We start from the raw sequence: 27,338 nt of genomic DNA on the forward strand, positions 1-27,338 counted from the left end.
TCTCATGGATACGGTTCTGACGCTACCGGTTACTGTAACTATCTCATGGATACGGTTCTGACGCTACCGGTTACTGTAACTATCTCATGGATACGGTTCTGACGCTACCGGTTACTGTAACTATCTCATGGATACGGTTCTGACGCTACCGGTTACTGTAACTATCTCATGGATACGGTTCTGACGCTACCGGTTACTGTAACTATCTCATGGATACGGTTCTGACGCTACTGGTTACTGTAACTATCTCATGGATACGGTTCTGACGCTACCGGTTACTGTAACTATCTCATGGATACGGTTCTGACGCTACCGGTTACTGTAACTATCTCATGGATACGGTTCTAACGCTACCGGTTACTGTAACTATCTCATGGATACGGTTCTAACGCTACCGGTTACTGTAACTATCTCATGGATACGGTTCTAACGCTACCGGTTACTGTAACTATCTCATGGATACGGTTCTAACGCTACCGGTTACTGTAACTATCTCATGGATACGGTTCTAACGCTACCGGTTACTGTAACTATCTCATGGATACGGTTCTAACGCTACCGGTTACTGTAACTATCTCATGGATACGGTTCTAACGCTACCGGTTACTGTAACTATCTCATGGATACGGTTCTAACGCTACCGGTTACTGTAACTATCTCATGGATACGGTTCTAACGCTACCGGTTACTGTAACTATCTCATGGATACGGTTCTAACGCTACCGGTTACTGTAACTATCTCATGGATACGGTTCTAACGCTACCGGTTACTGTAACTATCTCATGGATACGGTTCTAACGCTACCGGTTACTGTAACTATCTCATGGATACGGTTCTGACGCTACAGGTTACTGTAACTATCTCATGGATACGGTTCTGACGCTACAGGTTACTGTAACTATCTCATGGATACGGTTCTGACGCTACCGGTTACTGTAACTATCTCATGGATACGGTTCTGACGCTACCGGTTACTGTAACTATCTCATGGATACGGTTCTGACGCTACCGGTTACTGTAACTATCTCATGGATACGGTTCTGACGCTACCGGTTACTGTAACTATCTCATGGATACGGTTCTGACGCTACCGGTTACTGTAACTATCTCATGGATACGGTTCTGACGCTACCGGTTACTGTAACTATCTCATGGATACGGTTCTGACGCTACCGGTTACTGTAACTATCTCATGGATACGGTTCTGACGCTACCGGTTACTGTAACTATCTCATGGATACGGTTCTGACGCTACCGGTTACTGTAACTATCTCATGGATACGGTTCTGACGCTACTGGTCACGTTACTGTAACTATCTCATGGATACGGTTCTGACGCTACTGGTCACGTTACTGTAACTATCTCATGGATACGGTTCTGACGCTACTGGTTACTGTAACTATCTCATGGATACGGTTCTAACGCTACTGGTCACGTTACTGTAACTATCTCATGGATACGGTTCTAACGCTACTGGTCACGTTACTGTAACTATCTCATGGATACGGTTCTAACGCTACTGGTCACGTTACTGTAACTATCTCATGGATACGGTTCTGACGCTACCGGTTACTGTAACTATCTCATGGATACGGTTCTGACGCTACCGGTTACTGTAACTATCTCATGGATACGGTTCTGACGCTACCGGTTACTGTAACTATCTCATGGATACGGTTCTGACGCTACCGGTTACTGTAACTATCTCATGGATACGGTTCTGACGCTACCGGTTACTGTAACTATCTCATGGATACGGTTCTGACGCTACCGGTTACTGTAACTATCTCATGGATACGGTTCTGACGCTACCGGTTACTGTAACTATCTCATGGATACGGTTCTGACGCTACCGGTTACTGTAACTATCTCATGGATACGGTTCTGACGCTACTGGTCACGTTACTGTAACTATCTCATGGATACGGTTCTGACGCTACTGGTCACGTTACTGTAACTATCTCATGGATACGGTTCTGACGCTACTGGTTACTGTAACTATCTCATGGATACGGTTCTAACGCTACTGGTCACGTTACTGTAACTATCTCATGGATACGGTTCTAACGCTACTGGTCACGTTACTGTAACTATCTCATGGATACGGTTCTAACGCTACTGGTCACGTTACTGTAACTATCTCATGGATACGGTTCTAACACTACTGGTTACTGTAACTATCTCATGGATACGGTTCTAACACTACTGGTTACTGTAACTATCTCATGGATACGGTTCTAACACTACTGGTTACTGTAACTAACACTACTAGTAGAAATGGTCTGTTGGCCTGGCTAGTAGAAATGGTCTGCTGGCCTGGCTAGTAGAAATGGTCTGCTGGCCTGGCTAGTAGAAATGGTCTGCTGGCCTGGCTAGTAGAAATGGTCTGTTATCCTGGCTAGTAGAAATGGTCTGCTGGCCTGGCTAGTAGAAATGGTCTGTTATCCTGGCTAGTAGAAATGGTCTGTTATCCTGGCTAGTAGAAATGGTCTGCTGGCCTGGCTGACCCATAATCCTGAAGTTCTGTCCATCTCTTGATGTAGCTCCAATTTGGATCGTTGCATATTTCAGACAAAAATAGATGAGTAAGCAATTTATTGGATGTTTCTGGGGCATTCATTCTGTACTGAAGGAAGGCACAAGGAGGTATACACACACATGTAGATAATAAAAGCAGGACTGGGGTCAATGCTATTTAGGAAGTCAACTCACATTCCACTTTAACGCAATTGGAATTTCAGTTAACCTCCCGAATTGAAATGGAACTGAGCCCAACCCTGATTACAAGTCACAGTCAGCATTCCAAAAGTGCACTACTTTTGACCAGCCCTATGGATCCTATTCCCCATCTAGTAGTGCACTAGATGGGGAATAGGCTGCTATTTGGGACTCAGCCACACAGTTAAAGGAATCAGAGACGGATGTTTGCATGAGGGTGGTGGATGACAGACAGCTGAGTACGACCCCACTTTAACAGGTGGCCTGGTTCCATTTCCAACCCCACCACCTTACCCTTGCGCCATTGGCAGCCTTTCACTGATATCAGATTTGGACGTGAAGCAACACTGCCACAGAGTAACTATACAGCTGTATACTGTATCCAGCTATAACTTTTATCTAGCAGTGTCTTACGTATGACCACTGTTAACCTGTTAAATGGTCACACTCCCAAGTGACGCAGTGTCACTACAGACCCTGGTTCGTTTCCAGGCTGTCACAACCGGCCGTGATCGGGAGTCCCATAGGGTTTGTCCCAGCGTCGTCCGGGTTAGGGGGCAGGCCGTCATTGTAAATAACATTTTGTTTTTACCTGACTTGCCTAGTTAGATGGTTCAAATTAACCTTTATTTAACTCAACAGTCAGTCTGCTGAAGAGCGCTCTGTAACCACAGCAACCATTCCATCTCTGCAGAACCACAGGAAGCAACCCACTCGTCCCTATATTGCTCTAGAGGAAATAGAATACCGTTTTAAAATATAAATCACTTCTCACAAGTAGAACAAGTTCCCCCCAAAATTCATCAATGTCTACAAGTGAAGTTACATTACATGGTTGTGAACTGTTAGCAAAAAAAATAAAACAAGTTTTTAAAAAGCACATTAAGAGCATGAAATGGAATCTGATTCAGAACACTTCGTCCACACCATGAGTTCTGCTCACTGAGCTAGAGAATTAAACGGGTCGACAGGGAAGGAGAGACTGACAAAAGAAGAGGTTACGATCTCTGGAGGGAATCGTTTTTCACAGTGGTGGTGTCTTATTCTGTGGTAAACCACACCAGCATGCTTTGCAGCTCATGTGTTTGATGAAAGGTAACGTCTCTCTCTCTCTCTCTGATCACCTCTAAGATCTCTGAACGAGACCACTCCCTTATTGTTCTCACATTCAAAAGTAAAAAACACAATTTTAGGACGTTTGGAGAGAATGTGCATCTGAAATATGGCACCCTATATAGTGCACTACTTTTGACCAAGGCCCATAGCACGATGTAGGGAAATAGGGTGCCATTTCATGCACAGCCTGAGTGTCTCTTGAAAAGGAAGAATGATTGGTCAGTTCTGGTACACGAGTCTGTATCAGATGGCAGGATATCTTATCAGGCAGTTCAGAAAGGGCTTTGCGTACAATGTCGAGCCAGGTGCCAAGAGGAGAAAGGTGTGCTACAGGAGGTGAGATGTTCTGATACCGGAGAAGACAGCCATCACCAGTCATACCTGGAGGAAGCACAGATAGCTGCAGAAGGCCAGATGAAACCTTTCCCAGGGTGAAAGGAACAGATGGGTCACACAGTGGGTAAAGGAGGGGTACATTACTGTAAACAGCAGTTGAATTCACATTTTAGAAATACCCCAATACTGAAAGGTTGCTATAGGGCACAGGTGTCAAACTCATTCCACGGGGGGCCGAGTGTCTGCGGGTTTTCGCTCCTCCCTTATACTTGATTGATGAATTAACATCACTAATTAGTTAGGAACTCCCCACACCTGGTTGCCTAGGGCTTTATTGAAAGGAAAAACCAAAAACCTGCAGACACTAGGCCCTCCGTGGAATGAGTTTGACACCCCTGCTATAGGGGGTAGAGACTAAGTGTCTAAGGCAGTGATATTCAAAGGCGATGATCGCGACCCCACTAAACAAAAAGTACGAGTACAGATTATACAAACGTATTTGAAAAATACAATTGAGTACATTTATTTTGGTGTCTTGTAAATGTAACGAATTAAGGATTATTTGTTGATGTAAAATGTACTAATTTAAGGTTGTCATTATTTTTGGGGTGGGTTCATGAGAAAATGCACACAAACAAATAGGGTCCCTGCTAAAAAAAAGTTTGAATACCACTGGTCTAAGGGGTTGGGTCTCGGGGTTGATTTGGGACAGGACAACTCCAGCAGACAGGACTGTTACTCTGCTTGTCCCTTTGTGTTGACTGACGGGGCTGCTGTCCAATCAGCAGCCTCAAAACACCAGCACCTTCCAACCAGGGTGGGCTAAGGAGCAACCAAAGAACAGGCAGTCCACCCCCTGGTCCAGCAGCCAATCAAACACCACTTCCCGGTTCCCTGAGCCAATCGTAACCCTCAGCTTGAAGTTGCCTCCGTCGCTAAGGTTGTTGTTGCTAATAGGTAGTAGGTTGACCACTTCCATATCAAAGGTCACGGCAGAGCCGAGGGTGATAGAAGGCAGCTGGTTGGTCATCTCTTTACCGTTGACAAACACCATTCCTGGAGGGAAGAGAGGAGAGAGGAAAAAGTAGGAAGAGGGATAAAGAGAAGGTGAGAAAAAAATCTGTCAAGTTTTGCTAAGTTTTAACGCTGCTGCTACTCTGCAATTGTACGCTTTACAATTGTTTTAAAGTGATGGTGAGTGTACCGTTGGTGGAGATGCAAACGGCCTGGTCCCTCTGGAGAGACTCCGCCTCTCCCTCACACCCCACACACACCCCGATACTGTCCCGCTTGTCCACCTGGCCCGTCGCAGAGATCCTACGCAAGCACACACAACACATTAATCACACGACAGGAATCACAGCATAACATTACGCTAGAGATTGTGATGGAGAGGGGAGTGTGTGTACTGACTTGAAGGTGAGCGTCTGTCCACAGAAGTACGTTGGAGCGTTGGAGTAGAGAACCCCAGCTTTAGAGGGGGACGAGTCACTCCGCATGGCGATGTTCCTTCTACTGCTGAGGATGTAGCCCTCACTGCCTGGACGCCACTCTGGAACACACACAAACACACGGTCAGAGAAACACACACCACCCAGAAGAAGACAGAAACCATGACAACAGTACATCTTCAGTCGAGGCCGACTGCATTTCAACAGGTCTGGCTCCAGGAGACACCTTCTCACGCCACAGACACTGAGACAGATGAGAGAGGATGTTGAGTGATGCCAGAGAGGATGGTGCTTTACTGACACCAACAGCACGGGAGGTGAAATTACAAGCTAGGTAGCTAGTGTGTGTGTACTAGCTTGCTGCACAAGCAACAATGGTTACGCCCTGGATCAGAGCTAGTGCCCTGACTGGTATGTGCCCAACACACTGATGCCCTGGACCAGAGCTAGTGACTCACGCTACACGAGACCAACAAACGTCTACAGGCTACGCAAGCACACACCATCTGAGATGCAAAAATACCATCAGAGATGTACTTTTGTTTACTGTGTGGTGTGTGTGTGTGTGTGTGTTTACCATGGGGAGCCAGTGTGGTGTATCCTGTCTGTGGGACGCTCCAGGGGCTCCACTCGGTCCGTCCCTCCCCCCGGGCACACACCCTGAACAGATGATCAGTGTGGGGATCCAGGTGTAGGACCAGGAACTCCTGCTCCGGCCCGATGTAGGTATCCTCGTACTGACCTGAAGGGGATGATACCAAGGTTAGGACCACAGAGATCAAACACTATTCTAGTAGAATGTACTAGTCATATTATAAAGAACTATTCATATTATAATGTACCATTCATATTATAAAGTACTATTCATATAAAGTACCATTCATACAATTACATTTTATAATATATTTCACATTATAATATGATATATTATTAAGCACTATTAATAAAGTACTATTCTAGGTGAATGTACTATTCATATTATAAAGTACAATTCAATTAAAACGTATTTTCATATTATAATGTACATACAATTATATTTTATATTATACATTATTAAGCACTATTAATAAAGTACTAATATGTAATTGTATGGTTAGGACAACATATCCACAGGCGCAAACAGATTCATGGGATCAGGACTGGTCCCTTTGTTACAGTAAGGCAGCTTCGCTGGTCCCTTTTTTTCAGAAATGTGTTTATGCGTTATGAAAACATTCCGACTTAGATTATTATTATAAATATGAATGATCTAGAATCACAAAGAAATGAATAAGTTCTGGGATATGAAATCATTTTTGACCTAGGTACTGACCAGACACTGAGCGACGATACTGCAGACGGTAGTCCTGCACCGCAAACTCATCATCCACCTAGAGAGACAGAGATGTTATGAAACACACCCCCCACAGGACAGTGTACTAGTTAGTTAATATCAGTGTCATAACACCCCACAGGACAGTGTACTAGTTACTGATATTAACTGTCATAACACCTGTAGGGGGTGTGTGTGTGTGTGTGTGCGTGTCCTCACCTTACACCAGCGTACTAACACACTGCCAGGTCTCTCCTGGAGTTCCTCTATCTGGACCGGAGGGTGTGAAGAGACTGATCCGTGTCGTGACACTCTGTCTCTCACCGCGTACAGCAGAGAGTCATCCAGCTGGGCAGATACACACGGCACGTCTACTAACACTGGTACCTCCGGAAGGCTGACACACACACACACACACACACGGTTAAAATAAACACCAACACAGTTAAAATAAACACACACACGGTTAAAATAAACACACACACGGTTAAAATAAACACACACACGCGAGTTAACCTTTACATTGTATTCTTAGTTACAACATACATGACATAGTGAAAGAGAGTATGATAATTCCCTCCCTCCCTCTCCTTCACCTGTCCAGCTGGATCTGAAGGGCCTTCTTGGTGAAACTCCCCAGCTTTTCCTCCTTCTCCCCCAGACCACAACGGATAGCTACCTCACCTGGAGAGAGGACATGAGGGAGGAGGAGGACAGGAGAAACATGATTCTGACGGCACTGAGGAGGAGGAGGACAGGAGAAACATGATTCTGACGGCACTGAGGAGGAGGAGGACAGGAGAAACATGATTCTGACGGTACTGAAGAGGAGGACGACAGGAGAAACATGATTCTGACGGTACTGAGGAGGAGGAGGACAGGAGAAACATGATTCTGACGGTACTGAGGAGGAGGAGGAGGAGGAGGACAGGAGAAACATGATTCTGACGGTACTGAAGAGGAGGAGGAAGAGGACAGGAGAAACATGATTCTGACGGTACTGAGGAGGATGAGGAGGATAGGAGAAACATGATTCTGACAGTACTGAGGAGGAGGACAGGAGAAACATGATTCTGACGGTACTGAGGAGGATGAGGAGGATAGGAGAAACATGATTCTGACAGTACTGAGGAGGAGGACAGGAGAAACATGATTCTGACGGTACTGAGGAGGATGAGGAGGATAGGAGAAACATGATTCTGACAGTACTGAGGAGGAGGACAGGAGAAACATGATTCTGACGGTACTGAGGAGGATGAGGAGGATAGGAGAAACATGATTCTGACGGTACTGAAGAGGAGGAGGAAGAGGACAGGAGAAACATGATTCTGACGGTACTGAGGAGGAGGACAGGAGAAACATGATTCTGACGGTACTGAGGAGGATGAGGAGGATAGGAGAAACATGATTCTGACGGTACTGAAGAGGAGGAGGAAGAGGACAGGAGAAACATGATTCTGACGGTACTGAAGAGGAGGAGGAAGAGGACAGGAGAAACATGATTCTGACGGTACTGAGGAGGAGGAGGAGGACAGGAGAAACATGATTCTGACGGTACTGAAGAGGAGGAGGAAGAGGACAGGAGAAACATGATTGTGACGGTACTGAAGAGGAGGAGGACAGGAGAAACATGATTCTGACGGTACTGAAGAGGAGGAGGACAGGAGAAACATGATTCTGACGGTACTGAAGAGGAGGAGGAGGAAGAGGACAGGAGAAACATGATTCTGACGGTACTGAAGAGGAGGAGGACAGGAGAAACATGATTCTGACGGTACTGAAGAGGAGGAGGACAGGAGAAACATGATTCTGATGGTACTGAGGAGGAGGAGGACAGAAGAAACATGATTCTGACGGTACTGAGGAGGAGGAGGATAGGAGAAACATGATTCTGACGGTACTGAGGAGGAGGAGGATAGGAGAAACATGATTCTGACGGTACTGAAGAGGAGGAGGACAGGAGAAACATGATTCTGACGGTACTGAGGAGGAGGAGGACAGGAGAAACATGATTCTGACGGTACTGAAGAGGAGGAGGACAGGAGAAACATGATTCTGACGGTACTGAGGAGGAGGAGGAGGACAGGAGAAACATGATTCTGACGGTACTGAGGAGGAGGAGGACAGGAGAAACATGATTCTGACGGTACTGAGGAGGAGGAGGACAGGAGAAACATGATTCTGACGGTACTGAGGAGGAGGAAGAGGACAGGAGAAACATGATTCTGACGGTACTGAGGAGGAGGAAGAGGACAGGAGAAACATGATTCTGACGGTACTGAAGAGGAGGAGGAGAGGAGAAACATGATTCTGACGGTACTGAGGAGGAGGAGGAGGACAGGAGAAACATGATTCTGACGGTACTGAGGAGGAGGAGGACAGGAGAAACATGATTCTGACGGTACTGAGGAGGAGGAGGACAGGAGAAACATGATTCTGACGGTACTGAGGAGGACAGGAGAAACATGATTCTGACGGTACTGAAGAGGAGGAGGACAGGAGAAACATGATTCTGATGGTACTGAAGAGGAGGAGGACAGGAGAAACATGATTCTGACGGTACTGAGGAGGAGGAGGAGGACAGGAGAAACATGATTCTGACGGTACTGAGGAGGAGGAGGACAGGAGAAACATGATTCTGACGGTACTGAGGAGGAGGAGGACAGGAGAAACATGATTCTGACGGTACTAAGGAGGAGGAGGACAGGAGAAACATGATTCTGACGGTACTGAGGAGGAGGAAGAGGACAGGAGAAACATGATTCTGACGGTACTGAAGAGGAGGAGGACAGGAGAAACATGATTCTGACGGTACTGAGGAGGAGGAGGACAGGAGAAACATGATTCTGACGGTACTGAGGACGACAGGAGAAACATGATTCTGACGGTACTGAAGAGGAGGAGGACAGGAGAAACATGATTCTGACGGTACTGAAGAGGAGGAGGACAGGAGAAACATGATTCTGACGGTACTGAGGAGGAGGAGGAGGACAGGAGAAACATGATTCTGACGGTACTGAGGAGGACAGGAGAAACATGATTCTGACGGTACTGAAGAGGAGGAGGACAGGAGAAACATGATTCTGACGGTACTGAAGAGGAGGAGGACAGGAGAAACATGATTCTGACGGTACTGAAGAGGAGGAGGAGGACAGGAGAAACATGATTCTGATGGTGTGTAATAGAAAGTCATAATGATTTGTGAGGTGATTGTTATTATATTTTATTAGTCCTGTTAAACACAGTGTGTAAGGGACGTGTGTGTTTTTTGCATATCCCTACTCCCCCTGAGACAGTCTCAGGGAGTGGGGTCACGGCCAGGGTCACCTTGGATCAGTCAGGGTTAAGTGCCTTGCTCAAGGGCTCCGGGATTTGAACCATGCGTCCCTCCGTCTATCTATACCTCACCCTCTCGGAGCAGCTCGTCTGCAGTGTTCACTCCGTGTTCTATGAGTTTCTGGCAGTCGTCCAGCGGTCGTACGCTGTCCTGCTCGATGACATCCACCTCGCTAAGGAGCACGCTCAGACGCTCCGTCAGGAGGCGGGTCACAGCCGTCTGGAGCTCTGAGAAATGACGCTTCAACCCCTCCCTGGCCTGAGACGAGCTGCCTCGTACCTGGAGAGAGAGCGAGAGAGAGAGAGAGATTCAATTGATATGTTAACTTTGTACCAAAAATGCTAAACCGTTAAGATGTGGAAACAGTGCCAGTCCCCCAACGGAACAGGAAGCTGGTGGGTAGTGGTTTGCAGTGAAACTTAGTCTCTGTTTCAGTTCCTCTTAACAGACAATCATCCTGAGCTGAACTCCTGTCAGTATGAAACTACCAGACTATCTCAGTCACAAATGGCACCCTTAGTGCCTTTATAGTGCAGTCGGGCTCATAGAGAGGAGGGGCCCATAGAGCTCTGGTCAAAAGTAGTGCACTATATAGGGAGCTTTTTGGGACACACCCACTGACTGACAGTCCTCCTCTCACTATGACTATGAGAGAGAGACCAGAGAGAAAGAGGGTGAGAGACCAGTGAGAGAGAGCGAGAGACCAGAGCAAAAAAGAGCGAGACCAGAGCAAAAAAAGAGCGAGACCAGAGAGAAAGAGAGCGAGAGACCAGTGAGACCAGAGAGTGAGACCAGAGTGAGACCAGAGAGTGAGACCAGAGAGTGAGACCAGAGAGTGAGACCAGAGAGTGAGACCAGAGAGTGAGACCAGAGAGTGAGACCAGAGAGTGAGACCAGAGAGTGAGACCAGAGAGTGAGACCAGAGAGTGAGACCAGAGTGAGACCAGAGAGAGAGACCAGAGAGAGAGACCAGAGTGAGACCAGAGAGAGAGACCAGAGTGAGACCAGAGAGAGACCAGAGAGAGAGCGGGAGAAGGAAACAGAAGAGCAGAGGAGCTGCACTGATAAACAAGAGAAAAGAATAGTTGGATGAGGATAGAAAGACCTACATAGAACACTATCAGAAATCATTGTGTACAGACAGCAGGACACAGGAAATGCCTCACTGGAGCCATTGCATCACTTCCTGGTGTCTGTCAGTTTTGTGGAGATAAGGGCAGTATCCTAAATGGCATCCTATTCTCTATATAGTGAACTCATTTTGACCATGGCCCAAAGGTAGTGCACTATGGAGGGAATAGGGTGCCATTTGGGATGTTGCCAAAGATAATGTATATTTTGGGACGGTGAAGGATTGGAAAGCTAATATTGTCATCTGGAATACAATGACCACTGGGAGTAGAGGACATACAGGCTGGGGAGAGAGAGATAAGACGTATGAGAGAGAGAGAGGGGGGTAAGGTGAGAGAGAGTGAGAGACCAGAGAGAGCGAGAGACAGGAGAGACACCAGAGCGAGAGAGAGACTAGAGAGAGAGACTAGAGAGAGAGACTAGAGAGAGAGACTAGAGAGAGAGACTAGAGAGAGAGACTAGAGAGAGAGACTAGAGAGAGAGACTAGAGAGAGAGACCAGAGAGAGAGACCAGAGAGAGAGACCAGAGAGAGATAACTACAGGATGTTTTGACTCCCTCTCATACAGAAGCCAGAAGTATTTAAGGCACACACACTGCTCACGGACGTCACACCATCCTGGTAATCTGTGTGTGTGTGTGACAGAGCAGTTTTTCCTGCCTGCCTCGTCTCATATTACAGTGATTATGACTCATCCCTGGGGAAGAGGGTGGTTATGGGAAAAATGGCCCAAAACTGGACTCTACAGCTGGGAAAGGAGAGAGACGAGTGCCAGATACTGGGTGGGAACAGTGGGCACCAGAGAGCGGGCAGAACAGAACCATTCTGTAGATAAGTGTCCATTTCAATTCATTGATAACTTTGGCGTTCTCTTGGTTATATAGAGGGGGTACTACCCGTTCTCTTGGTTATATAGAGGGGGTACTACCCGTTCTCTTGGTTATATAGAGGGGGTACTACCCGTTCTCTTGGTTATATAGAGGGGGTACTACCCGTTCTCTTGGTTATATAGAGGGGGTACTACCCGTTCTCTTGGTTATATAGAGGGGGTACTACCCGTTCTCTTGGTTATATAGAGGGGGTACTACCCGTTCTCTTGGTTATATAGAGGGGGTACTACCCGTTCTCTTGGTTATATAGAGGGGGTACTACCCGTTCTCTTGGTTATATAGAGGGGGTACTACCCGTTCTCTTGGTTATATAGAGGGGGTACTACCCGTTCTCTTGGTTATATAGAGGGGGTACTACCCGTTCTCTTGGTTATATAGAGGGGGTACTACCCGTTCTCTTGGTTATATAGAGGGGGTACTACCCGTTCTCTTGGTTATATAGAGGGGGTACTACCCGTTCTCTTGGTTATATAGAGGGGGTACTACCCGTTATATAGAGCGGAGGGTGAAGTTGGTAACGTGACTCGATACCCTCTATTCTCCTCAACCACTGAGAATGGGTTCATATCTACTACTGTAAACTATCTGTCATGTCTTTGGCCCAGTCAGAAGCAGCTGTGGAGGGCTGCTTCAATGCAGAGGGGAGACAAAGCGGCGGTGTTTAGCGTTTCCGTCTTGTTCCGGTGGTGGGAATACTGCGGTGATGTTGCTTTGTGTTTCCGTCTTGTTCCGGTGGTGGGAATACTGCGGTGATGTTGCTTTGAGTTTCCGTCTTGTTCCGGTGGTGGGAATACTGGGGTGATGTTGCTTTGTGTTTCCGTCTTGTTCCGGTGGTGGGAATACTGCGGTGATGTTGCTTTGAGTTTCCGTCTTGTTCCGGTGGTGGGAATACTGGGGTGATGTTGCTTTGTGTTTCCGTCTTGTTCCGGTGGTGGGAATACTGCGGTGATGTTGCTTTGAGTTTCCGTCTTGTTCCGGTGGTGGGAATACTGGGGTGATGTTGCTTTGTGTTTCCGTCTTGTTCCGGTGGTGGGAATACTGGGGTGATGTTGCTTTGTGTTTCCGTCTTGTTCCGGTGGTGGGAATACTGCGGTGGTGTTGCTTTGAGTTTCCGTCTTGTTCCGGTGGTGGGAATACTGGGGTGATGTTGCTTTGTGTTTCCGTCTTGTTCCGGTGGTGGGAATACTGGGGTGATGTTGCTTTGTGTTTCCGTCTTGTTCCGGTGGTGGGAATACTGGGGTGATGTTGCTTTGTGTTTCCGTCTTGTTCCGGTGGTGGGAATACTGCGGTGGTGTTGCTTTGAGTTTCCGTCTTGTTCCGGTGGTGGGAATACTGGGGTGATGTTGCTTTGTGTTTCCGTCTTGTTCCGGTGGTGGGAATACTGGGGTGATGTTGGCGTAAATGTGTCAACATGTTTGAGATGTTGGCAGCTGCAGAGGCTATTCAAATCTAATCAAACTTTATTTGCCACATGCGCCGAATACAACAAGTGTAGACTTTACAGTGAAATACTTACTTACAAGCCCTTAACCAACAGTGCAGTTGAAGAAGAAGAAAATATTTACCAAGTAGACTAAAATAAAAAGTAATAATAAAAAGTAACACAATAATGAGGGAATAACAATAATGAGGGTTTATACAGGGGGCACCGGTACAGAGTCAGTGTGGAGGTTATATACAGGGGGCACCGGTACCGAGTCAGTGTGGGGGCTATATACAGGGGGCACCGGTACCGAGTCAGTGTGGAGGTTATATACAGGGGGCACCGGTACAGAGTCAGTGTGGAGGTTATATACAGGGGGTACCGGTACCGAGTCAGTGTGGAGGCTATATACAGGGGTCACCGGTACCGAGTCAGTGTGGAGGTTATATACAGGGGGCACCGGTACAGAGTCAGTGTGGAGGTTATATACAGGGGGCACCGGTACCGAGTCAGTGTGCGGGGGTACAGGCTAGTTGAGGTAATCTGTACATGTAGGTAGGGGTGAAGTGACTATGCATAGATAATAAACAGCGAGTAGCAGCAGTGTACAAGACAGAGGGGGGGGTCAATGTAAATAGTCTGGTGGCTATATGATTAATTGTTCAGCAGTTTTATGGCTTGGGGGTAGAAGCTGTTAAGGAGCCTTATGGTCCTAGACTTGGCGCTCTGATACCGCTTGCCATGCGGTAGCAGAGAGAACAGTCAGTTTAAGCCACAACTCTCTGTCCATCGCCATTTGTAATTTAATGGGAAGCCAAAATGTAGATTTAAAGGAAGGATAATCCTCCAGGTTTATCGACCCCCCACCACTCGCCATCATACAGAACTAGTTCCCGGCTACGCCTCACAAAAGGACAGTTTGAAATGAACCAATTAAGATTTGAATGTTGATCACAACGTGCACATAGACTCTGGTTGTTTTAACGGAATAGCCTGGAATGTTTTTCAGCTCAGATTTACTCAAGAGGCAGAGGCCTACATCCCAGCATAGTCATAGCCTATAGACCTAGTGCATTTAAACATATATAGATTTAATGTGTTCGGGTTTCACAGTGCAGACCGAACCGAGATCCCCGTACTGAACGGTTCAGCACCAATACCGTTACACCCCCTATTCAGTAGATGGGAATTGAACCACAGAAGTAGTTGTTTAATACACACTACGTCATCACACACTGCCTTTCACCTGCAACACGTCAGCTTGATGGAGACGTCTCTGGTGGGGAAACGGAGACATCTTGTTTTTAATCAGGAGTTTAGAACATTCTGATGACAATCTGTCGCCAGATGGATGGAAACCTAGTTACAGACACAGATGAAGTCCTCACCTGAACTAAACAGCCTGTTTTCAATAGAATGTGCTTTTTAGTTCAGGAGTTGGACTACTCCGCATTCACGCCACCTCCGGTTTGGCCAATGAGTCGTGTTTGTCTCTCTCTTTTCATTTACCTCTCTTTCTCTGCTTTACTTTTAGAAGAGCAGGAAATAACATTGTTTACAATTAGCCTGAAGGGGGATAGAGGGGGAGGGAGGACGGGGGGGGGAAGGGGGAGAGAGGGAGGAAGGGGGAGGGAGGGGAGAAAGAAGAGGAAGAGGGGGAGAGGGAGGAAGAGGGGGAGAGGGAGGAAGGGGGGGAGAGGGAGGAAGGGGGATAGAGGGGGGGGAGTAGGGAAGGGGGAGGGAGGGGAGAAAGAAGAGGGGGAGAGGGAGGAAGAGGGAGAGAGGGAGAGGGGGGAATGGGGATAGAGGGAGAGGGGGGAATGGGGATAGAGGGAGAGGGGGGAATGGGGATAGAGGGAGAGGGGGGAATGGGGATAGAGGGAGAGGGGGGAATGGGGATAGAGGGAGAGGGGGGAATGGGGATAGAGGGAGAGGGGGGAATGGGGATAGAGGGAGAGGGGGGAATGGGGATAGAGGGAGAGGGGGGAGTAGGGGAGAGGGAGGAAGGGGGAGAAAGTAGGGGAGAGGGAGGAAGGGGGAGAAAGTAGGGGAGAGGGAAGAAGGGGGAGAAAGTAGGGGAGAGGGAGAGGGGGGAATGGTGATAGAGGGGGGGGGGGGGAGTAGGGGGATAGAGAGGGGGGGGGGGGGGGAGAGGGAGGAGGGAGGGCTGTAACATCTTCCTGATACTAGATGAATGGTCCTGGAGGACTCTTGGCTGTGCCTTCTTTAGTTCCTGATTATTCAGCTGATTGATTTATCTCAATTAGAGGTCGACCGACTATTATTTTTCAACGCCGATACTGATTATTGGAGGACCAAAAAAAGCTGATACCGATTAATCGGACAATTTTTTTTAATATATATATATATATATTTGTAATAATGACAATTCCAACAATACTGAATGAATAACGAACACTTTTATTTTAACTTAATATAATACATAAATAACATCTAGTCTCAAATAAATAATGAAACATGTTCAATTTGGTTTAAATAATGCAAAAACAAAGTGTTGGAGAAGAAAGTAAAAGTGCAATATGTGCCATGTAAGAAAGCTAACGTTTAAGTTCCTTGCACAGAACATGAGAACATATGAAAGCTGGTGGTTCAATATTCCCAGTTAAGAAGTTTTAGGTTGTAGTTATTAAAGGAATTATGACGCGTCAACTATTTCTCTCTATACCGTTTGTATTTCATATACCTTTGACTACTGGATGTTCTAATAGGCACTATAGTATTGCCAGTCTAATCTCGGGAGTTGATAGGCTTGAAGTCAAACAGCACTGTGAAGGAAGCATTGCGAAGAGCTGCTGGAAAACGCAGTAAAATTTGAATGAATACTTACGAGCCTGCTGCTGCCTACCACCGCTCAGTCAGACTGCTCTATCAAATATCAAATCATAATAAACACAGAAATACGAGCTTTTGGTCATTAATATGGTCAAATCAGGAAACTATCATTTCGAAAACAAAACGTTTATTCTTTCAGTGAAATACGGAACCGTTCCTTATTTTATCAAACGGGTGGCAACTCTAAGTCTAAATATTGCTGTTACATTGCACAACCTTCAATGTTATATTGTAATTATGTAAAATTCTGGCTAATTAGTTTGCAACGAGCCAGACGGCCCAAACTGTTGCATATACACTGACTCTGCGTGCAATGAATGCAAGAGAAGTGACACAATATCCCTAGTTAATATTGCCTGCTAACATGAATTTCTTTTAACTAAATATGCAGGTTTAAAAATATATACTTTTGTGTATTGATTTTAAGAAAGGCATTGATGTTTATGGTTAGGTACATTCGTGCAACGATTGTGCTTTTGTTAAATCACCACCCGTTTGGAGAAGTTGAAGTAGGCTGTGATTCGATGATAAATTAACAGGCACCGCATTGATTATATGCAACGCAGGACAAGCTAGATAAACTAGTGATATCATCAACCATGTGTAGTTAACTTGTGATTATGTGAAGAATGATTGTTTTTTATAAGATAAGTTTAATGATAGCTAGCAATTTACCTTGGCTCCTTGCTGCACTCGCGTAACAGGTGGTCAGCCTGCCACACAATTTCCTCGTGGAATGCAATGTAATTGGCCAGAATCGGCATCCAAAAATACAGATTACCGATTGTTATGAAAACTTGAAATCAGCCCTAATTAATCGGCCATTCCGTAGGTCGACCTTTAATCTGAATGAGGGTTGAACCAGTGTAGTTGTGTTACTACCAGTTTGCGTGCGGGTTGGACCAGTGTAATTGTGTTATTACCTGTTTGCACCAGTGTAGTTGTGTTATTACCTGTTTGTGTGCGGGTTGGACCAGTGTAGTTGTGTTATTACCTGTTTGCGTGCGGGTTGGACCAGTGTAGTTGTGTTATTACCTGTTTGCGTGCGGGTTGGACCAGCGTAGTTGTGTTATTACCTGTTTGCGTGCGGGTTGGACCAGTGTAGTTGTGTTATTACCTGTTTGCGTGAGGGTTGGACCAGTGTAGTTGTGTTATTACCTGTTTGGACCAGTGTAGTTGTGTTATTACCTGTTTGCGTGAGGGTTGGACCAGTGTAGTTGTGTTATTACCTGTTTGCGTGCAGGTTGGACCAGTGTAGTTGTGTTATTACCTGTTTGCGTGCGGGTTGGACCAGTGTAGTTGTGTTATTACCTGTTTGCGTGCGGGTTGGACCAGTGTAGTTGTGTTATTACCTGTTTGCGTGCAGGTTGGACCAGTGTAGTTGTGTTATTACCTGTTTGTGTGCGGGTTGGACCAGTGTAGTTGTGTTATTACCTGTTTGCGTGCGGGTTGGACCAGTGTAGTTGTGTTATTACCTGTTTGCGTGCGGGTTGGACCAGTGTAGTTGTGTTATTACCTGTTTGCGTGAGGGTTGGACCAGTGTAGTTGTGTTATTACCTGTTTGCGTGCGGGTTGGACCAGTGTAGTTGTGTTATTACCTGTTTGCGTGCGGGTTGGACCAGTGTAGTTGTGTTATTACCTGTTTGCGTGCGGGTTGGACCAGTGTAGTTGTGTTATTACCTGTTTGCGTGAGGGTTGGACCAGTGTAGTTGTGTTATTACCTGTTTGCGTGCCTGGCTGAGTCCATGTAGGCGTTGTTGTAGTTCGCTCCTGTAATTCTGAGCTGCTTCTATACTCTCCTTAGCCTCCTGCAGCAACGCCTCAGCCTCTATAGACATCCTGCTGTATCGCCTGGCTCCTACACACACACACACACACACACACACACACACACACGTCATTAGCGGATGTTTGTAACTTCATGTCCCTGTGGTCTGATACTCTTCACTCTGAAAGCGTTCAGACTGGAACGTGTGTATTTCCCTGAAGTCAGTTTGACGCTCTGCACCACCACAGTACTACAACAAGGAGGGTCAGACAGACAGCAGTGAGGAGAGACAGTAGCTTGTACACCAGACAGACAGCAGTGAGGAGAGACAGTAGCTTGTACACCAGGCAGACAGCAGTGAGGAGCGACAGTAGCTTGTACACCAGACAAACAGCAGTGAGGAGAGACAGCAGTGAGGAGAGACAGCAGTGAGGAGAGACAGCAGTGAGGACAGACAGTAGCTTGTACACCAGACAGACAGCAGTGAGGAGAGACAGTAGCTTGTACACCAGACAGACAGCAGTGAGGAGAGACAGTAGCTTGTACACCAGACAGACAGCAGTGAGGAGAGACAGTAGCTTGTACACCAGACAGACAGCAGTGAGGAGAGACAGTAGCTTGTACACCAGACATACAGCAGTGAGGAGAGACAGTATCTTGTACACCAGACAGACAGCAGTGAGGAGAGACAGTATCTTGTACACCAGACAGACAGCAGTGAGGAGAGACAGTAGCTTGTACACCAGACAGACAGCAGTGAGGAGAGACAGTAGCTTGTACACCAGACAGACAGCAGTGAGGAGAGACAGTAGCTTGTACACCAGACAGACAGCAGTGAGGAGAGACAGTAGCTTGTACACCAGACAGACAGCAGTGAGGAGAGACAGTATCTTGTACACCAGACAGACAGTAGTGAGGAGAGACAGTAGCTTGTACACCAGACAGACAGCAGTGAGGAGAGACAGTAGCTTGTACACCAGACAGACAGCAGTGAGGAGAGACAGTAGCTTGTACACCAGACAGCAGTGAGGAGAGACAGTATCTTGTACACCAGACAGACAGCAGTGAGGAGAGACAGTAGCTTGTACACCAGACAGACAGCAGTGAGGAGAGACAGTATGGGAGATATGAGGAGAGAGTATGGGAGATATGAGGAGAGACAGTAGCTTGTACACCAGACAGACAGCAGTGAGGAGAGACAGTAGCTTGTACACCAGACAGACAGCAGTGAGGAGAGACAGTAGCTTGTACACCAGACAGACAGCAGTGAGGAGAGACAGTAGCTTGTACACCAGACAGACAGCAGTGAGGAGAGACAGTAGCTTGTACACCAGACAGACAGCAGTGAGGAGAGACAGTAGCTTGTACACCAGACAGACAGCAGTGAGGAGAGACAGTAGCTTGTACACCAGACAGACAGCAGTGAGGACAGACAGCAGTGAGGAGAGACAGTATCTTGTACACCAGACAGACAGTAGTGAGGAGAGACAGTAGCTTGTACACCAGACAGACAGCAGTGAGGAGAGACAGTAGCTTGTACACCAGACAGACAGCAGTGAGGAGAGACAGTATCTTGTACACCAGACAGACAGCAGTGAGGAGAGACAGCAGTGAGGAGAGACAGCAGTGAGGAGAGACAGTATGGGAGATATGAGGAGAGACAGTAGTGAGGAGAGACAGTATCTTGTACACCAGACAGACAGCAGTGAGGAGAGACAGTAGCTTGTACACCAGACAGACAGCAGTGAGGAGAGACAGTATCTTGTACACCAGACAGACAGCAGTGAGGAGAGACAGTAGCTTGTACACCAGACAGACAGCAGTGAGGAGAGACAGTATCTTGTACACCAGACAGCAGTGAGGAGAGACAGTAGCTTGTACACCAGACAGACAGCAGTGAGGAGAGACAGTAGCTTGTACACCAGACAGACAGCAGTGAGGAGAGACAGTAGCTTGTACACCAGACAGACAGCAGTGAGGAGAGACAGTAGCTTGTACACCAGACAGACAGCAGTGAGGAGAGACAGCAGTGAGGAGAGACAGTATGGGAGATATGAGGAGAGACAGCAGTGAGGAGAGACAGTAGCTTGTACACCAGACAGACAGCAGTGAGGACAGACAGTAGCTCGTACACCAGACAGACAGCAGTGAGGAGAGACAGTAGCTTGTACACCAGACAGACAGCAGTGAGGAGAGACAGTATCTTGTACACCAGACAGACAGCAGTGAGGAGAGACGGCAGTGAGGAGAGACAGCAGTGAGGAGAGACAGTATGGGAGATATGAGGAGAGACAGTAGTGAGGAGAGACAGTATCTTGTACACCAGACAGACAGCAGTGAGGAGAGACAGTAGCTTGTACACCAGACAGACAGCAGTGAGGAGAGACAGTAGCTTGTACACCAGACAGACAGCAGTGAGGAGAGACAGTAGCTTGTACACCAGACAGACAGCAGTGAGGAGAGACAGTAGCTTGTACACCAGACAGACAGCAGTGAGGAGAGACAGTATGGGAGATATGAGGAGAGACAGTATGGGAGATATGAGGAGAGACAGTAGCTTGTACACCAGACAGACAGCAGTGAGGAGAGACAGTAGCTTGTACACCAGACAGACAGCAGTGAGGAGAGACAGTAGCTTGTACACCAGACAGACAGCAGTGAGGAGAGACAGTAGCTTGTACACCAGACAGACAGCAGTGAGGAGAGACAGTATCTTGTACACCAGACAGACAGCAGTGAGGAGAGACAGTATCTTGTACACCAGACAGACAGCAGTGAGGAGAGACAGTAGTGAGGAGAGACAGTATCTTGTACACCAGACAGACAGCAGTGAGGAGAGACAGCAGTGAGGAGAGACAGTATGGGAGATATGAGGAGAGACAGTAGTGAGGAGAGACAGTATCTTGTACACCAGACAGACAGCAGTGAGGAGAGACAGCAGTGAGGAGAGACAGTATGGGAGATATGAGGAGAGACAGTAGTGAGTTGAGACAGTATCTTGTACACCAGACAGACAGCAGTGAGGAGAGACAGTATCTTGTACACCAGACAGACAGCAGTGAGGAGAGACAGTAGCTTGTACACCAGACAGACAGCAGTGAGGAGAGACAGTATCTTGTACACCAGACAGACAGCAGTGAGGAGAGACAGTAGCTTGTACACCAGACAGACAGCAGTGAGGAGAGACAGTAGCTTGTACACCAGACAGACAGCAGTGAGGAGAGACAGTATCTTGTACACCAGACAGACAGCAGTGAGGAGAGACAGTATCTTGTACACCAGACAGACAGCAGTGAGGAGAGACAGTATCTTGTACACCAGACAGACAGCAGTGAGGAGAGACAGTAGGGGAGATTAGAGGAGAGTAGAGGATGTCTGACGATGATGTGTAAAACAGATCAAACCACTTCCCTTTAACTGGAGGAAAGCAACCAGCCAACCAGAGACCAGACACTAGCAGCAACCAGCCAACCAGAGACCAGACGCTAGCAGCAACCAGCCAACCAGACACTAGCAGCAACCAGCCAACCAGACACTAGCAGCAACCAGCCAACCAGACACTAGCAGCAACCAGCCAACAAGATACTAGCAGCAACCAGCCAACAAGATACTAGCAGCAACCAGCCAACCAGACACTAGCAGCAACCAGCCAACCAGAGACTAGCAGCAACCAGCCAACCAGAGACCAGACACTAGCAGCAACCAGCCAACCAGACACTAGCAGCAACCAGCCAACCAGACACTAGCAGCAACCAGCCAACCAGACACTAGCAGCAACCAGCCAACCAGACACTAGCAGCAACCAGCCAACCAGACACTAGCAGCAACCAGCCAACCAGACACTAGCAGCAACCAGCCAACCAGACACTAGCAGCAACCAGCCAACCAGACACTAGCAGCAACCAGCCAACCAGAGACTAGCAGCAACCAGCCAACCAGACACTAGCAGCAACCAGCCAACCAGACACTAGCAGCAACCAGCCAACCAGACACTAGCAGCAACCAGCCAACCAGACACTAGCAGCAACCAGCCAACCAGACACTAGCAGCAACCAGCCAACCAGACACTAGCAGCAACCAGCCAACCAGACACTAGCAGCAACCAGCCAACCAGAGACCAGACACTAGCAGCAACCAGCCAACCAGAGACCAGACACTAGCAGCAACCAGCCAACCAGAGACCAGACACTAGCAGCAACCAGCCAACCAGAGACCAGACACTAGCAGCAACCAGCCAACCAGACACTAGCAGCAACCAGCCAACCAGACACTAGCAGCAACCAGCCAACCAGAGACTAGCAGCAACCAGCCAACCAGAGACCAGACACTAGCAGCAACCAGCCAACCAGACACTAGCAGCAACCAGCCAACCAGAGACTAGCAGCAACCAGCCAACCAGAGACTAGCAGCAACCAGCCAACCAGACACTAGCAGCAACCAGCCAACCAGACACTAGCAGCAACCAGCCAACCAGAGACTAGCAGCAACCAGCCAACCAGAGACTAGCAGCAACCAGCCAACCAGAGACTAGCAGCAACCAGCCAACCAGACACTAGCAGCAACCAGCCAACCAGAGACTAGCAGCAACCAGCCAACCAGAGACTAGCAGCAACCAGCCAACCAGAGACTAGCAGCAACCAGCCAACCAGACACTAGCAGCAACCAGCCAACCAGACACTAGCAGCAACCAGCCAACCAGACACTAGCAGCAACCAGCCAACCAGACACTAGCAGCAACCAGCCAACCAGACACTAGCAGCAACCAGCCAACCAGACACTAGCAGCAACCAGCCAACCAGACACTAGCAGCAACCAGCCAACCAGACACTAGCAGCAACCAGCCAACCAGACACTAGCAGCAACCAGCCAACCAGAGACCAGACACTAGCAGCAACCAGCCAACCAGACACTAGCAGCAACCAGCCAACCAGAGACTAGCAGCAACCAGCCAACCAGACACTAGCAGCAACCAGCCAACCAGACACTAGCAGCAACCAGCCAACCAGACACTAGCAGCAACCAGCTACAAGCAGATCGTCCCTATTCACATTCAAGATGACTGTTTCCCACATAGCAGATACAAACAGAAATCCATGGGTATGACACAAAAGAGTTTTACTGATGCTGTGGGTTAGGGTTACAGTACAGCCTGTACCAGACCAGAACATGTTGAGGTAGTCTGGCTGAAGGTACAGTACAGCCTGTACCAGACCAGAACATGTTGAGGTAGTCTGGCTGAAGGTACAGTACAGCCTGTACCAGACCAGAGCATGTTGGGGTAGTCTGGCTGAAGGTACAGTACAGAGGAAGCTTACTTCAGTCGTCACCAAAACCTCCATCTCAAGTACATTGTTTTCACACATAGACTTATGTAAAAACTGGTTTCACACATAGACTTATGTAAAAACTGGTTTCCTCCCATCGACTTGTATAAAAACTGGTTTCCCCCCATCGACTTGTATAAAAACTGGTTTCCCCCCCATCGACTTGTATAAAAACTGGTTTCCCCCCCATCGACTTGTATAAAAACTGGTTTCCCCCCCATCGACTTGTATAAAAACTGGTTTCACCAGAGGCAGAAAGAGGAGATGGACGGGTTTTCACTAGAAGCCATCCCAGTGTACACAATGTATCCTACGCTGCCCCCAAACACACACCTTAGTGAGGTCATCTGGGAGGTTCATTGATTGATTGATTGATTGATTGAGTGAGAAAGTTCAAAGGGTCACGGTACTACTGTCAAACACACACAGACAGCGGGAGGATCGGAGTTGGTGTTGCAGGACAACAATACCAGTGGAACCACATGACCCACTGGGCTGAACCCACCCGTTTCCCTCCAGACGGATAACACAAAACACATGGTGTGTCCCTTAAAGAACTCCCCCTGGTAAAACGGAGTGCAGTATTTAGGGAATAGGGTGCCATTTGGGATGCAGGCGGTGGTTCCATCTCGCCCTGCGGACATCTTTGGTTCAATCTACAGACCTAACAGATAGATTGACTGTGACTGTAGGCCTAACAGAACCACACAAACACAGTCAACCTAACAGAACCATGCAGTCAATCTAACAGAACCACACAAACACAGTCAACCTAACAGAGCCATGCAGTCAATCTAACAGAACCACACAGACACAGTCAATCTAACAGAACCACACAGTCAATCTAACAGAACCACACAGTCAATCTAACAGAACCACACAGTCAATCTAACAGAACCACACAGTCAACCTAACAGAACCACACAGTCAACCTAACAGAACCACACAGTCAATCTAACAGAACCACACAGACAGTCAATCTAACAGAACCACACAGACAGTCAATCTAACAGAACCACACAATCAACCTAACAGAACCACACAGTCAACCTAACAGAACCACACAGACAATCTAACAGAACCACACAGTCAATCGAACAGAACCACAGTCAATCGAACAGAACCACAGTCAATCTAACAGAACCACACAGACAGTTACACCAGAACATATTGAGATGTGCTTCTTTGACTATAAATAGTTACTGATCTGTTAGAAAAGAACTAGTGTATGTTTCTCAGAAAGCTTTCTAAACGGGTGTGGTTTGTTGTTGGAAGCTGTTCTGTCTCTAGAATCCTGCAGATTATAACTAGAGGTCGACCGATTATGATTTTTCAACGCCGATGCCGATACCGATTATTGGAGGACCAAAAAAGCCGATACCGATTAAATCTGTGCAGCAATCTCAGGCCACTGAGCGCCGCGTTCAGTTTAGAGGGAACGTTGGTTAGGACGGAGTCGGCACCGAGTTGGGACTAGAAAGATGGAGAACTTTGTGTGTGTGTGGTTGAGAGTGTACGAACGTGTGTATAGGAGTGTGTGTGTGTGTGTTAGAGGTGTATGCTACAGTGTTGTCTATGTGATGCTGCTGATGATGCTGCTGCTGGTGACCTAGATTCAGACGGCAGCGGGCCTCCTGCCTGAACACACTGGCTACATCACAAATAGAACCCTAGTCCCTATGTAGTGCACTACTGTTGGTCTGATCCCTATGGGCCCTGGTCTCTCTCTCTCATCTCTGTCACATGCATTTACATGTGACAGAGATAGTATGGCGTGAATGTGTATGCCCCAGTTCTAAGACTAGACCCCTTCCCTCCACACACACACAGGATTTAAAGGCAGTAATCTTGGAGCAATATAACAGATTGACCCCAGCGTGGGAGGAACATTCAGGCCACATGGATAATCACAGACACACAATGTTGATCGCAGAAAGCCTCAGACTATTGTTGAGAAGATGCTGTCAGTGAAGCATGATATCACCCTCACTCCAGCTGAAACAAAGTCTGCTATGGTCCTGGTCAAAAGTAGTGCACTATGTAGGGAATATGATGCTATTTGAGACTCAACTGTTTTTCAGGACTTCGTGTACGCACCGAAATCCATACAGTGGGTTAGGCTTTCGGACTTGTTATGAACATAGACCACTGACCTATAGATACGTATTGATCTGTTGCTAGGAAACAGTCCTACTGCCATGTCTACACTTTAATTCCATGAGTGTTACTGATAGCTAAGTCAAGAAAGTAAAGTAACAAATTACTTTGACATCGGCTGATGTAAAAAGGGCTTTATAAATCAAATGTGATTGATTTGATGGATTAATTGATTAGTAACCTACAAAATCTCATCACTTTGGACAATTGCCATTCTGATAGTTATTTCTAGACCTATAATTTAAATTCACCATATCCAGCAGTAGGCTACATTAACCTAGAATCCTACATCAGACGTGTCATTCTACACAACTGTCTGTCATTATGTGTTCAACCTGGAAAGTTATGTAAGATGCTCACATAAAGACGAGTGTGGAGCTTCGACCGCAACTATTATCATCATCACGTAGCGAGCGGATGACATGGAGAGGCAACGCAACTTTGCGCAACAGAAAAACATGACCATACTCGCTCAAAATCAACTTCCGTAGTTCTAAACACCCCCGTTTCACGAGAAGTCACCACCCAACATGCCTTTATCGGTACATATGCACTTCACACAATTCTGGTTATTGTTGGATGATGAATGAAAGTAAAGCATCGAGGGCTTGGCTTTCACCAACCCTCGTGAAACAAAACATTTCCAGAAAATGTCAAAGAAAGCACCCATGTACGCCAGTTCAAAGCACATCAAAAGTCATATTCAAGACATTAGTAAACGCTTCATGTAGCCTATTAAATAATGCGATAACGAATCCTACCTGATTCGGACTTAGTTTCTGGTCATTCTAAAGTGCGATACCGTTTCGGCTACCGAACAAACGCAAAGACGTTTTTTGCGCAAGTCCAAAAAAAAACAATTTTCCTGGGCTTTCTGCTGATCGGCAGCTCAACTAACCAATAGAAGAAGGATATCGCCCAGTCTTCCTCTCCCTGTGCCCGCCCTCTACGTTGAAAATGTGATACAATAGCCTTGCTGTAATAGTTAAAGACGGATGAAACTCGGATGATGCATTGGCATAAACATCCCAATGCAAGTTTCAACCAAATAAATGTACTTTCTAACTGTGCGATTTTATTGTTTGGACATTTTTATCATCGCCAAAGTATGCGTGTGATTGAGAATATGTGTAGACCTAAGTGACTGAATCATGACAGCTATCAAATCAAACTGTATTTGTCACATGCACCGAATACAACAAGTGTAGACCTTACCGTGAAATGATTACTGACAAGCCCTTAACCAACAGTGCAGTTCAAGAAGAGTTAAGAAAATACTTACCAAATGAACTAAAGTAAAAAGTAACACAATAACATATCAATAACGAGGCTATATACAGGGGGCACCGGTACCGATTCAGTGTGCGGGGGTACAGGTTAGTTGAGGTAATTTGTACAAGTATGCAAATGACTATGTGACTATGCATATGTAACAGTATAACTTTAGTCCGTGCCCTCGCTCCGGGCGCAAACCAGGGACCCTCTGCACACATCAACAACAGTCACCCACGAAGCGTCGT

At 47.0% G+C, this 27,338-nt stretch overlaps 1 protein-coding gene across 2 annotated transcripts; it reads right to left on the bottom strand.

The window, feature by feature from the left end:
* Positions 1-2,580: 2,580 nt before the first annotated feature.
* Positions 2,581-26,688, bottom strand: LOC129832727 (cytokine receptor-like factor 3). 2 transcript variants are annotated; one of them, XM_055896735.1, is made up of 10 exons: positions 26,580-26,688; positions 18,291-18,420; positions 10,339-10,551; positions 7,532-7,614; positions 7,155-7,332; positions 6,928-6,993; positions 6,201-6,357; positions 5,586-5,724; positions 5,377-5,489; positions 2,581-5,228 (listed from the first exon to the last, which is right to left on the bottom strand). In XM_055896735.1, the coding sequence occupies exons 2-10, from the start codon at positions 18,405-18,407 to the stop codon at positions 4,963-4,965; spliced, it is 1,332 nt and encodes a 443-aa protein (XP_055752710.1). In that variant the 5' UTR covers positions 18,408-18,420; positions 26,580-26,688; the 3' UTR covers positions 2,581-4,962. The 2 variants fall into 2 exon arrangements, with proteins under 2 accessions (XP_055752710.1, XP_055752703.1); XM_055896728.1 differs by having other exon boundaries at positions 18,291-18,427; positions 26,580-26,682.
* Between the last annotated feature and the right edge of the window lie 650 nt (positions 26,689-27,338).

Source organism: Salvelinus fontinalis, chromosome 2 (assembly GCF_029448725.1).
Source record: "Salvelinus fontinalis isolate EN_2023a chromosome 2, ASM2944872v1, whole genome shotgun sequence".
NCBI lineage: Eukaryota > Metazoa > Chordata > Actinopteri > Salmoniformes > Salmonidae > Salvelinus > Salvelinus fontinalis.